Source organism: Schistocerca nitens, chromosome 6 (assembly GCF_023898315.1).
Source record: "Schistocerca nitens isolate TAMUIC-IGC-003100 chromosome 6, iqSchNite1.1, whole genome shotgun sequence".
NCBI classification, from domain to species: Eukaryota; Metazoa; Arthropoda; class Insecta; order Orthoptera; family Acrididae; genus Schistocerca; species Schistocerca nitens.
The window spans coordinates 85,188,781-85,202,750 of record NC_064619.1 but is presented as its reverse complement, the minus strand read 5'-3'; the positions used below and the strand labels follow the sequence as shown (position 1 = coordinate 85,202,750).

The following is a 13,970-nucleotide window of genomic DNA, read 5'->3' as shown; positions in this document are numbered from 1 at the left end:
CCTTTGTGCCAAAACCCTTGCTCCACAGAAGTTCCAGTCCTATCAAAATGCCTCACCTTTAGCACTACACTCAAATTTAACCATGTTGGGCTTGTCAAAGACTTACTCTTCTTTTCTTGATCCCTGGAATGGAAACACTTATTTGTTGCCAAGCCCTTCAACAAAACCAACCTAATTCCAACAATGAACTCACTAATCGTTCATACACTATCCAACCATGATCCTCCAACCTCCCACTTCACTACCCGCTGGCTACCTAATCTTCCAGGAATTCCTTACCTCCAACTTGGCCTCACCATCCTTCCACAGGTCCCTTCCTCAGAACACTCAACATTTCAGCAGAAAAAATAGCCATACACAACCTCAAAACAAATCCTGACCTAATCAACCTACCTGCAGACAAAGGTTCCATCACTGTTATGAATTGCAGTAACTATTAGGCACAAGGTGTCCACCAATTATCTGACTCATCCACTCTGCCAGAGTGATTCCACTCCAGAAGTTCAACAAAACTTCCAATCCCTGTTTCATGCCTTTGGTGCTTCCTAGAACCTCCCTGCTGAATCCATTTCCCTCCTCACTCCTGTGACACCTCACACACCCAATATCTACATGCTTCCCTAAATCCACAAACCCAACAGTCCTGGACGCCCCACTGTGGCTGGTTTTGTGTCCCCACTATAAAAATTTTGGCCCTCATTGACCAACACCTCCCACCAGTTGTCCATAATCTAGCCTCCCACATCAAAATTACCAACCACTTCTTTCACCAACTCTCCACCATCCCCACTCCTTTACCTCCTGGATTCCTGCACTTCACTGTTGATGCCACATCCTTGTACACCAACATCCCTCATGCCCTTGATTGTACCGTTACTGAACGATAACTTTCCCAATGTCCCTCAGCCTTCAAACCCACTACCTCATTGCTCATACAACTAACTAACTTTATCCCAACCCACACGTACTTCTCCTTTGAAGGGAAGTTATACAAGCAAATCCACAGTACAGCCATGGGCCCCTGGACGGCATGCTCATATGCCAGCCTGTTTACGGGCCATCTAGAGATGACCTTCCTGGCCCCCACAATGCCAACCCCCTAATCCAGTTCAGTTTCATTGATGACATGTTCATGATCTGGACTGAGCACCAAGGCACCCCACCTTCATTCCTTCACAACTTCTCTCCCATTTGTTTCATTTGGTCCTCAACCCAGCTCCATCTGTATCTCTGTCCACATTAAATCCATCAACAACCAAAAGTATTTGCATTTCGATAGCTGTCATCTGTTTCACACCAACAAATCCCTCTCATACAGCCTGGCCACCTAGGGACAGCATATCTGCAGTGACAAAAATTCCCTTACCAGCCGCTGAAGGTCTCACCTAGGCCTTCACAGACAGCCACTCTCTCGCAGACCTTGTCTGCAAACAGATCTCCCGTGCTATTTCCCCTCACACCCCCAATCCTCCTGCCACCCATGAGAACCAGCCACAAAGGTGTCCCCCATCATCCAATACTACCCTGGACTGGAACAACTAAACCATATCCTTCGCCAGGGCTTTACCTATCACCATGTCCTGAAATGAGGAACATCCTACCCGAGATCCTTCCCATCCCAATCGCCCACACAACCTCCAGATCAGCCTAATCCATCCCTACACCATTCCTTGCCACAAGGATCATATTCATGTGGAAGGCCCCGGTGCAAGACCTCCCCAATCCATCCACCCAACACTTCCTATTCCAGTCCTGTCACATGTTTATCCTACCCCATTAGAGGCAGGGTCACATGTGAAAGCGGCCATGCCATTTACCAGCTCTGCTGAAACCACTACATAGCTTCTTATATTGATATGACTACCAATCAGCTGTCCACAAGGATGAGCAGCCACCGTCAAACTGTGGCCAAGAACAAAATAGGTCGCAGTGTGGCACAACATGCAGCTGAACATAACATGCTTGATTTTAATGACTGCTTCACTACCCACGCCATATCTGGATCCTTCCCTCCACCACAAGCTTTTCCTCCTCTCCTGCCCCCCCACCCCCACCCCACCGCACCCCACCCCTACACTTCTATCCCTTCCCCTTCCCCGCCCCCTCAAGACTGCTGCTTCCATCCCATGTGATAGCTGCACCCTGGGCCAAGCTGCTGGAGTTGACAGTCATGTGTTCATGAGGTGTACTCGCTTGTGTGAATTAATGGTGTGTGTTTCTCATTTTTCTGACAAAGGCTCTGGGCAAAAAGTTTATGTGTAAGTGCCTTTTAAGTGTGCCTGTCTGCAATTTGACGTGTCATCTTTTCGGTAAGTAGCAATCTATCTTTCCTCACATTGCAGATATTCCTACCTGGAGTGTCAACTGTTTTGTATTTTTTTTTTAAGTTGTCTATGAGAGATGCACTGTTCACATTGCAAAGTATTAGGTAATAAACTATGAAGAATAACTTGCACTATGACCATTCCATGAAGGAAGCATGGTAGAGATTTGTTTTCAGTACCACTTCAGGCAGCATAGTAGAGGAAAGTGCAAAAATAAATCAGTTTTCTTATTGAGAACATAGTTTCAGTCTCACTATTGCTACAGGAAGGTGCATTTGGGTACCTGTGTGGCTACTGTATGGCTGTGTGTATTTTAGCAGAAAAAGGGTAAAAACTCGAAAGATAGTGTGAATGCTGTTACCTGTTACATTTTTATTGCTCCATACATCATTGTGCTATAGGTGGATGGTTGTCTTTCCTTTATTTTTGACTGGTTCAAATGGAGCAACAAAACAATGTGTGTGTCTGTCGTATGATTTAAGAGTAGTAATAGATGAGATAAGACGAACAGAAAAATTGGTATATTTGTTTAAGATGTTGAGGAGAAGAGTGTGAAAAGAATAAGCAGAGTTGGAAGCAAAGAAAATGAAAATTAAGAAAGCTCTTATGGAAGGTGAAAATGAAGAAAGCTGTTAAAATATAAAACTGCAATGGAAAAACTACAAAAAGACAATCCTTGTGTCCATGCATACCACATCAAGGTGTGTGTAGCATACTCAGAAGTGTATGAAAAAAAATTCAAAACAAGCAAACATGTATTATAAGAAAGGGAAAGTAACAGCATCTAGGATCTATACAGAAGCCTTTATAAAACGAAATGTGTAGCAGTATAGAGGATATATGAAAGAGAAAGAAACAGAGAATCAACAACAGTCAAGTATCATAACTAGCAGGTCAATAAGCAAACCATCTAGCGCTGTGAAATTAGGCAACAAAGAATGCCGAGGTTGTCTAAAAATACAGGTGCCTCAATTACTGAAACCAAAGGGAGTCTACAACTGTATTCCAAGTACAACAATAGAGGGAAACATGATAAAAGTGCTGGGCACATCTAGAAGGGAAAAATATAATAGTTTAAGATAACAAACATCAGAATTGTATTCTCCGCCACGATTTCAACTACCTCTCATTGTGGCTTGAGATGAGGAATACCCTCCTCGCTATCCTCCCTAGCCCTTCTACAGTGGTATTCCACTAGCCAACAAACCAATGCAATATCACTACCCATCACTACTCCACCCCTGCTCCCCACTCCTTGCCTCATGGCTCATATCCCTGCAAGACCTGTCCCACATATCCTCACACTACCATCTCCTCAAGTCTTGTCACATGCATCACATACCCCACCGATGGCAGGACTTCCTGTGAAAGCAGCCACGTGATCTACAAACTAAGCTGCAACCACTCTGCCAATTTCTATGTGGGCTTGACAACTAACAGGCTGACTGTCCACAAGGATGGCCACTGCCAAATTGTGGCCAAGAGACAGCTGGAGCACCCAGTTTCTTGAACATGCTGCACAACACAATGTGCTTCATTTCAATGACTGCTTCACAGCACGTCTCATCCCAATCCTTCCTACCGAGGACAGCTTTTCTGAAATGTGGAGGAGAAACCTCCCCTACAACACATCTTTGCTCCCATACCCCCCCCCCCCCCGGCCTCAACCTTCACTATTCCCTGTCCATGCACCTGCCCTCTCCCAGCACTACACACACCTTCTATCCCATCAATGCACCAGAGAGTCTTTTCCCCTTCTCTACTCCCCCCTCCCCCCCTCCTGCACATCCTTCTGACACTGTACCTAGCAGCCCTATTCTGTCCCCACCACATTCCTGCATGCTCCCACAGGCAGCACAACAGCTTCGCCACCCCTATCCTGCCATTCCTCCCCTCTCTGCCACGTATCTCCTCTTTAGCCCCACCAGTCACCCAAGCAGATCGCTGCTCACATCAGACACAGTTGAAGTCGGATCCCAGCACCAGAGACAGTGACCATATGTGTGTGATTTGTTCTTGTGTGAATGTGTGTGTGTTTTCTATTTTGGAAGACATTTTTTGTCCAAAAGCTTAAATGTTTAGCAGTTCTTTTATTTTTCACTGTGCCTATCTGCGAATCAACACCTCCTTTATAAGGCTAGTAGCAAAATACTGAGATCAATACAATTATTAAACATAATCAAACCTCATGGTACGTTAAAACTATGTGCTACACCAGAAACTTTCTTGGGCAATGCTCTTACCAACTGAATCACTTCAAAATCACAGATTGTGTGCAGTGAAACTCGTATTTTCCTCCTTCAGTTACACCCAGTAGCAACAAATAATACGTATTTTATATTTTATTCATTTTTTGTATAAAATGTAACAACTGATTTCTTGTTTCATTTTATGTTGCATGTCCACTGCCCAAGTCCTTCCTATGCAAATCACAGTCTGTCAATCGAGCTGACAATAACATGGATGCACAGTGCAGATATGTGATTGCAAGAGAATCAACTTCAGCCAACTGCATTGTCAGTGGATATTATTAATTCATTGTTAGAAAAATGAAATGAAAATGATTCCTTTGTATTTTTAATCAACTACTGTTGAGTAAGTTTTGAGTTGCTGTTATCATACCACCACATACCACTGCATTTCAGATTATAATATAAGAGGTTTACAAGCACTTTTATTCATTTAAAATTATGTATAATTTTTTTCCAGTGAAAATATGGAATAAAATATTTTGTGACGTGTGTATATAAAGTTTCAAGAAGAAATGTGTGCGTTTTTGTAGATACAGGTTTATAGTGACTTTAAAATCATTGTTTTTAATGTAAGGAGATGTCAGTATAGATGCTGCAAAACACTCGACACAATTTAACCATCAATAATCTCTAAAGACAGGCCTTACTAAAATTATTGTCAATGTCGTTCCCTCTATAGATGCTATCAATCTCATGTGGTCCATCACCTAAATGAATTTGAAAATGTAATCTTTTAAAATAATTGTTGACAGATACTTAATTATCAGCACAAATGTTATTTCTTTAGTTGAAGTGTGCGTGTGGCTAGGACCTCCCGTCAGGTAGACTATTCACCTGGTGCAAGTCTTTTTAGTTGACGTCACTTCAGCGACTTGCATGTTGATGAGGACGAAATGACGATGATGGCAATGGAATACCCAAGCCCTGAGAGGAGAAACACTCCAACCCAGCTGAGAATCGAACCCGGGCCCCTTGCGTGGCATTCTGCCATGTTGACCACTCTGCTACGGAGACAAACATTTCTTTCGTTTATAGAGCATCATTGAAGCAGAAAAACGGCAGTACAACTTCTGCAAAGAAACACTAACGCTGTATCTAATACAAACATTTTTATCCCCAATGATGACAGAATGAAATGAACAAATAAGAGATTTTAATGAATTTAGCAAGGATACATTTTGGATTACACACCCGCCAGGTTAGCAGAGAGTGCTAATGTGCTGCTTCCTGGACTCGGGTAGGCGTGCCGGCCCCAGATCGAACCTGCCCGGCAGATTAACGACGTGGACCAGTGCGCCGGCCAGCCTGGATGTAGTTTTTAGGTGGTTTCCCACATCCCACTAGGTGAATACCAGGCTGGTCCACACATCCCACCTCAGTTACATGAATCGCAGACATTTGAAACACATTCACACTCTTTCATGGTCTACACTAGACGCAGACAGCTGGGGGTACACCGATTCCATCCCAGGGGGTATGGGGTGGTGACAGGAAGGGCATCTGGCCACCCCTTTCAATTAACCATGCCAAATCCAATTCTAACCACACCTACCATGAGAAAACGGCAGGACTAAGGTGCAAGCGAAGAAGAAGACATTGTGGATTACATGCCTAAAGAAGCTTTGTAAATATTATTCTGAATTACAATCTTTGCAAACCTGCAACAAAAACATTACATATCATTTACTGTAAGACTACAAGTATTATCACAATGAGCCAGGGTCAATACTTCAACAGATCGCTGAAACTAATACTTTACACCAACACGGTACCCCAGTATTGCATGCGTAACAGTGCACAACTCAGGCACCACTCAAGACTACCCCCGCATCCTTTACTTCTGCCAGTTCCTCATCTCCTACCATTCAAACTTCGCAAAATTTCTCCTGCATATCTTAGCAGTCTAGCAGTCTTTCGTACTGCAGCAGAGTGTGCGCACACCCCACAGGAGAGTGAAAGATTCATTCTAGACAATGTGAATGTAATTCAAAAATCTGGAACAAATCAGTGAAAGGAAATCCAAAAAGAAACAGTACCAGATAAGTTTAAAAAAGAAAATATTAAATACGAATCAGTACAGGTAGTTAATACTGGTCATCATGAATACAGGTAGTTCATACTGGTGAACTTTACATGCAGCTTTCAGTTTCTCGACGTCAATATTCAATTACATTTTCATTTAACATACAACATGAGGAGTACCTGTGTTGAAGCCCATCCACCATCTGTTAGCCGCTGAGAGTTCAGCCATTTCACAATATAGTCGAGATTCACCTCCTGACGAGCCACATATGTCAGTAAAGCATACGCTGTGGTCTCTACATTCGTAGAATCGTAAATGTATGGAAGCCTTGGCAAGAAGAATGGCTTTTGATTTTCTAATTTATATGGAGGTTGTGGTACCCTTATCTTGCCCCAGTATGTCAGACCACCTAAAATTAAATTTCATTAGTTTAGGGATACTTCAGTTATCAAGTTTATTTGAACAGTAATATGATTCCACTATACCTTCTGTCCTTGCGTGTCTTGCTAAAATGCTAAATGCAGCTTCAGCTGTTGACGCTTTACTCAACATCAAAGCGTATGTCACAATTGCTACTTCATACGGGTCCCCTCGCTCATCTATTAACTTCAGATTTCGTTCGAGCCACTGTATGGCTTTACCTTGTGCAAATGCAACTTGAGATCCCATACCCTAGAATGATAATATAATTGTTATAGATTTGATTAACCATACTCCTTCATTGAATATGTAACTTGCAGTTACAAATTAATGAAATATGATATATATTTCAAACTGCTTCAGTAAAGGAGGAAGAGGAGGACGAGGAGGCAGAGAATCTCTTACCCCTGAAAGATCTTTTACAGTCTCCAGTGTTATAAGCACATGAGCTGTGAGTGAGATGTTGCGAAATTTCACAGCATCATTATCATAGTTTAGTGAACTATTCATTTTTCTATCAGGCAACCATGTAACTTCATAGAAAGCGCCTTCCCTCGTCTGGTGCCGGAGAATCCATGCTATTGATCTGGATATGACCTGCACAGATAGAACATTGGCATCAGAAATCCAATTGGTATCCCTAATTTTGGTAGCATATAGACAACTTTTTTTCCGCCTTACCTGAGGATCAATATAAATGTAATTTTCCCACTCATAAAAGCTAGCTTCTTGAAACATACGTGCACAAAATGCCGTCAGCCACACACTTGGTGAAGAATGATTCCTGTAACACATCATACAGTCTAGAAATGCTTTGGTTGCACAATATATAGTCTTTGTTTATATATTACTTCATGAGCGAAGTGTTTACAGTATTACTCTTAGCACAGGAGTTATCCTCAGATTATAAATTGTATTTATTTCCATAAATTAAAACTGCCTGCTGGACTGGGACAATAATAATTACTGTTTTGCCTGTGACATGTAGTGATCTGTGTTTGAGTCCCAGGGCAGCATACACTTTTGATCAACCAAAAATTTCATTCTATTGCATATTTCACAGCAGAAAGGAAGTTTCTCCAGTCTTCTTATTCTGAATCATCATAAAAGAATGAGATGCAATGTCCAACACCATAAATTAAAAAAAAATCAAAGTTCATTTAACTGACTATTGACTTGGGAGTTGGTGAAGTCAATAGTTTAGGTGTTGAAGCTTATCATCAACACAGAATACAGAGAAATGATAGTTATACACAAGTAACAGCAAGACACATTCCCCTTTTAAGTATTATGTTCCCGGTAAGAGAGTTATCATTTTAAAGGCAAAGACATATTTTACTATGGCAGTAACTACTGTATTAACATTATTATTAAATATAATTAATTTGTTCCTCATTGCTGTCTGACAGGCATGTAAAAACATATTTCAAAACTGTTAACAAGTATAATGACTGTCATGATCACTTAAGCGCTACATTTTTGCCTTTACTTGTGACATACAATAGAAAGTTAAACAAATGATTAATGGAAAATCTCATATAAAGATGTGAAATAAATACTAACAAAGAGATAGAGGGGCTGGCCAGTACTTACCTGAGCTCAGTACAGCCGATAGATACACAAAAAACAGAACCGAAAATTTACGTTCCTAGCTTTCGGAACAAATGTTCCTTCATCAGGGAGGAGAGAGGGGAAAGAAAGGGAAGAAGGGAAAGTGGACTCAGTTACTCACAACCCAGGTTATGAAGCAACAGGGAAAGGAAAACAGGGAGGCTTCCCTCTGACAACCAAGCCTCCATCCTTGCTACCCTCCCTGTTTCCCTTTTCCTGTTGCTTCATAACCTGGGTTGTGAGTAACTGAATTCACTTTCCCCTTCCCTTTCTTTCCCCTCTCTCCTCCCTGATGAAGGAACATTTGTTCCGAAAGCTAGGAACGTAAATTTTCGGTTCTTTTTTTTGTGTATCTATCGGCTGTATTGAGCTGAGGTAAGTACTGGCCAGCCCCTCTATCTCTTTGTTAAAGTTAAACAAATATCAGACGCACCACAGGAAAGGGGAAATAATGAAGAAAAATGTTCTTTGTAAACAAGTTTACATCTCAAACAATGTTTAACAACTTTGCTAATGAGTAACATAAGATCCAATGAAAATCTTGTCCAGTTTCTTCTTACCAGTCACTTCTGAATAAGCTGAAAGAGCCATCTTTGTTCATAAATGACAACTGCCTTTGGTATCCAATATTCATGTAATAGAAAGACTGCTTTTCAAGTGTTCTGTTCCTTTGGTTGATAAGTCTCATATACATTGTAGTGTACAGATTTGCAGCGAAGCTGAACATATTCTGTTCTGCACAGTCCTAATAAAAGTAATAACCAGATTAAATATGAAAATTCAAATTCAGCATTGTGAGTAAAATTTAAAAACAATATAAATGTAATTCAACATAAACATTTAAAATCTTGGCAAGATAAAACTCCACCACCCACACAAAGGGAATAGCTTAGGGAAAAGAAAGTAAACACACAATAGCTTAAACAGGCACACCAGACAGCACAATGCTACATTGCCATGCAACTAACAATAGGACATCACAAGGAACTTCAATATCCAAAAGTACGATGCAAGGCCATCCTTATACAATTCAACAACCTAGGTCTTTTAATAAACTGGTGAATGCTTCGAATCATTCTACATAATTGTTCTGCAACACAGTTCCTGCCCTGTAAGGATCTTTAAGTTATTTCCACATATTTACATTTCTCCCTTTTTGTACTTTCATTTTGCATTCGCCCTATGTCTGTGCATCAGAATTTGTATCCCATTTTATAAGATTCTAGAAAAAGATTACACCACTGCTGATACTATGACTGCTACTATTTTGCCTCACATCTGTCCCAAATTATCTCTCACATTTATTAGTTTTTATTCTTGATTTTTGTTTTAGTATGCAATCAGCTGTGAGTTCAAAGTTCAACTCTCGTAATTGTGGTTGACTGCCTGCAGAATACTATTAATGCTCAGAAACTTAATTTTGGCTGCTAGAATTTTATTATTCCTGTATCCTTTCATAGCTTTCATGATCCTTTATTGGGGCCTCTTTTTCTTCTTTTACTTTTTAATAATTTTTATCTGCCTCCTTCTCTTGAACAAGACGTTTATTTCAAACTTTGCTTCGTTTTCTACCAAAATTTTTCTCCTACACTGCATGCACTTCTGAACATTTATTCAAATTTTGAGCTGATTATGACCATGGATGTGCAAGGTACTATCTGCTTAACTGTGACACGACGTGAATACCACAGGAAACAATTAATTACATTTTCTAAGCTATTAAATAATGGCTGAATGAGTTTTTTTTGGGTAAACCCAATATTTTAGCCCCATCTATAGCGTACATATTTTGTGTAAGCAGGCAGGAGGTACAGGGATGATTGAATGATGTATTCACAAATTGCACACACTGGTTCGCTGTTGCTCGAACTGAAATTTCGGGGCAAGGTATATTAACACCAGGGTGTAAAATTAAGTTTTTGAAATTCAAGTGCAGGTGGCTGTTAGTTATGAGTTCCACAGACCATTTATATTAAAATGATGTGGGTCAAGTTATTTGACAAGCTATGCATGCTTTGTATGCAACATTGCAAGCTGGCCATTTACAACACAGTAAATGACACAGTGGCTTAAATTTAATAAGTAAACAGATTTTTATATTAAACATGCTTACAATGTTTAACTAAATATTCATCTATGGAAAATAATGATTTGCCACAAGACCCCACCATCTGTGGTGACGAGCTGAATTTCCACGCATTGTCTCCAATACTGCACTGCCTCAGTCACATACATGAGCGAAAATGGGACCCTGTCACAACAAAGTTGAGCAGAGTAACTACAAACACTTGCCACTCACAACCTAGCGCACACAACTGGCCTTCAACTACTGTTGACATTGTGACATACCCCATACCAGATGTCAGTCCTGTGTGGTCCTATCAGCTTTGCCTGCATCTAGCAGTGTCATCCCTGAACTGTTGGTCTACGGGCCACTGTTAGACCCGATATTTACAGGGCTCGGGCTGGTGTCATGTAACAGGTCATCCTCCAGGATGACTGCCTGGCTCTGGGCATCTCTGAAGGGTCCTGGGTTCAGGGCCTGTGCACTAGCATGCCCGACTGATTGGAGGAGTGATCCTCTAGCACATAAACCTGCTGCTTGGTGCATGCCCGACTTCAGGCTTGTGTCTGCTAACCCGCTGAGGCAGCACTCCCACCCAGCATCCTCACACTGCCTCCACATAGCACACAATGGTGTGTGCTATGCTGAGCTAGCAGCTGCTGCATGGGGCACCTATGCACACTACCGAGATTTCACTATCTCTGTACAAGCATCTTACTGAATAAAGAATGTTATTGCTAAATGAGCTCCACAACTGCGAACTGCCAGAGAGCTGGTAGTACACAACCCATCGCCCTGCACATGCCATCTGGAAATGCCCATCCTGTCATGAATAGTCTCTGTACCCCTGACACCATCACACTCAGTTTCGGAAGAAAGCCGAACATAAACTGTTTTTGGCTTTTTTCCCATGCAAATGTGTTGACAATGTCTAGTCATTTGGACTGGAAGGCTGGTTGGAAGGTTGACTGGTGAAGATAAACTCCATTGGTGGTTCAAGTGACTTTAGTGGCAAAGAATGGTAGTTTGTGCTAGTTTAGGTGTGGGCAGTGTAATTTGCTGGGGTGCAGTGCTCCGTGTGCCCAGTTTTCAGCATCTTTTAAATGTAAAAAGCCTGGGCATTACACCAGAGATTGTAAAGAAGGTGCACAGTTTACAAACAGGCATAAAGTCTAGGAGTGTCTTTAGTAAAAACTGCATTGGTGATATTAGTATGAAGTCCCTCTTGTATTGTTTCATACTGTTGTAGACACAGACTTAACAATGAGCAAACAAGGGGTACATGGGGTTAACATTACGAAGGCAGTTCAAGTTTTGTTAGAACTGATGGCACAAATGTGGATAGATTGCATGAACTTCCGTAAATAGCTAGATGCATTAAGTGGGAACAGGTCCTTTTCAGTTTGGCAACCCGAATCCTAAATGCCAATGCCAATACTGCCACTCTAGTTTTGCCTTTCTTCGGTAAAACAGGTAAGAACGTGTTAGCGTTTGTGGACAACCCGTGGTCAGCTGAAAAGCTGGATTGATGGTCAGAGGAACAATTGTTACATACGGCCTATTTACGGTGGGTGGGAGACGTGAAAACATATTTCACATATCACAAATAGTAAATGAATACTCAGACAGCTGAAGTTCTTAGTACAAGCTTTTTACAGCGATGTATGAGGAAAAACAGTTGTAAATATTACCAAGGACAATTAAATACTGTATCACAATAAGAGGGCAAATCCATCAAGAGTTTTGTAGGCAGAATAAGGAAGCTTAAGGATATATGTACTGATGGAAGGCGATGGCTTGATGGCCATTAAGGTCATTTCAGTGCAGATGCACCCACTCTCCTGAAATCTTGCAGGAATCCAATGAGTATGGTGGACAGGGTACGCTACCTAAGTAGTCTGTGATTGGAAATTTGAGTCAGATGTAAAGCATGCTCCAATGCAATAATGGCTAAACTTAACTACTTGATAAGCTCAACATCATGTTTCTACCAGTTCAAACTTTCACTAATCTAAAGACTCCAAAATTTGGAGCATTCTATCCTATTCAGAAACATCCCTGCACTTTCTTGAAATTACAGGTGGAGTGCATATGCAGAGGACCAGTTAACAATTGCTTGAAGAGATTATTAGCAGTTTACTGTGTTTCAGTCTCCTAAGCTATTAATTAATTATAACATTATCTGCAGAAAGGATCAACTCTATACAATATACATTACGTGGGAGGTCATTCCATATATAAGGAATAGGAGTGGACACAAATTTAAATGCAGCAGGACTCGATTCAGCATGCCTCTGCAGTCACTGACATTTTCTCGCCTTCCAGAATTATTCAGAACCTGTTTTTGGTACTTATTTTGGTAAAAGTGAATCCACACACAATGAATCCCCTAAGGCTTCAGTTTTTCTACAAGAAGCTCATGACGTACACAAACCAATGCTTTGGATAAATCACAAAAAATACGAGCTGCTGACATTTTGTCATTAAAAGGCTGCAATATTTGGTGAGTCAATGGATAAACATCATCATATCTTGGGTAACCCAGATGGTACCCAAATTGTGATGCACTAAGTAAAGAGTTTCTATTAAAATATAACACTACCATCCAATTCATTACTTCCTCAAATGTTTTAGGAAACTGGATGATAAATATTTAGATTTTACATCTTGTTTGTAAAAATAGGTTTACTAATAGTATAATTTAATTTGACTGACAAAGTTCTGATGTGCTAGCGATACCTTACATATATGTAGGGTCCTACATAATTCGTCTTTTATGATAAATATGAATATAGATGCAAATTCTGCCTTGAAATTCAAAAATGTGTAGTTACCCAATAGATGCTACTTCACTACAAATTATATCCACATGAACTATTTTATCAGAGATAGTTATAAAGAACTTTTTTGCTGCTTATGAATACCAAAAAGATATCCAATTTTTGGTTACCGGTACTGCACTTTATCTGGCAAACCCCAATTTGGAAAAATAATGTGTGCAAGAAAGTGTTTTTTTTAAAAAAAGGTACACAAATGCAACAAAGAAACATGTACTTTTATCTGCTAACTAAAGATCAAAAGCTGATATCACTTTTTGTGGCAGTTATAGGTGGAGGTTGTATTAAACTGTGGTCAGGCCTGAATCACATTGTTTACAACTTGTGAAACTCAGGAGGCAACAGTGAGGCAGCCATTATCAAATGCTTTTTGTTGTGCACTGCTCACTGTTTTCCTTTCTTATTTTGAAGTGAGTGAAAAGACTAACCCCAGTCCAC

At 40.7% G+C, this 13,970-nt stretch overlaps 1 protein-coding gene across 3 annotated transcripts in view; it reads right to left on the bottom strand.

Annotated features, from left to right (window-relative positions):
• The window catches only part of LOC126263656 (CD109 antigen), an 898,764-nt gene that overhangs the window by 27,653 nt on the left and 857,141 nt on the right, over positions 1 to 13,970 (bottom strand). For all 3 annotated transcript variants that reach the window (XM_049960760.1, XM_049960761.1, XM_049960762.1), the window contains 5 exons: positions 9,191 to 9,375; positions 7,701 to 7,803; positions 7,425 to 7,616; positions 7,085 to 7,271; positions 6,779 to 7,008 (listed from right to left, as the gene is read on the bottom strand). In XM_049960760.1, the coding sequence (XP_049816717.1) occupies positions 6,779 to 7,008; positions 7,085 to 7,271; positions 7,425 to 7,616; positions 7,701 to 7,803; positions 9,191 to 9,375 (897 nt within the window). The remainder of the gene's footprint in view (positions 1 to 6,778; positions 7,009 to 7,084; positions 7,272 to 7,424; positions 7,617 to 7,700; positions 7,804 to 9,190; positions 9,376 to 13,970) is intronic.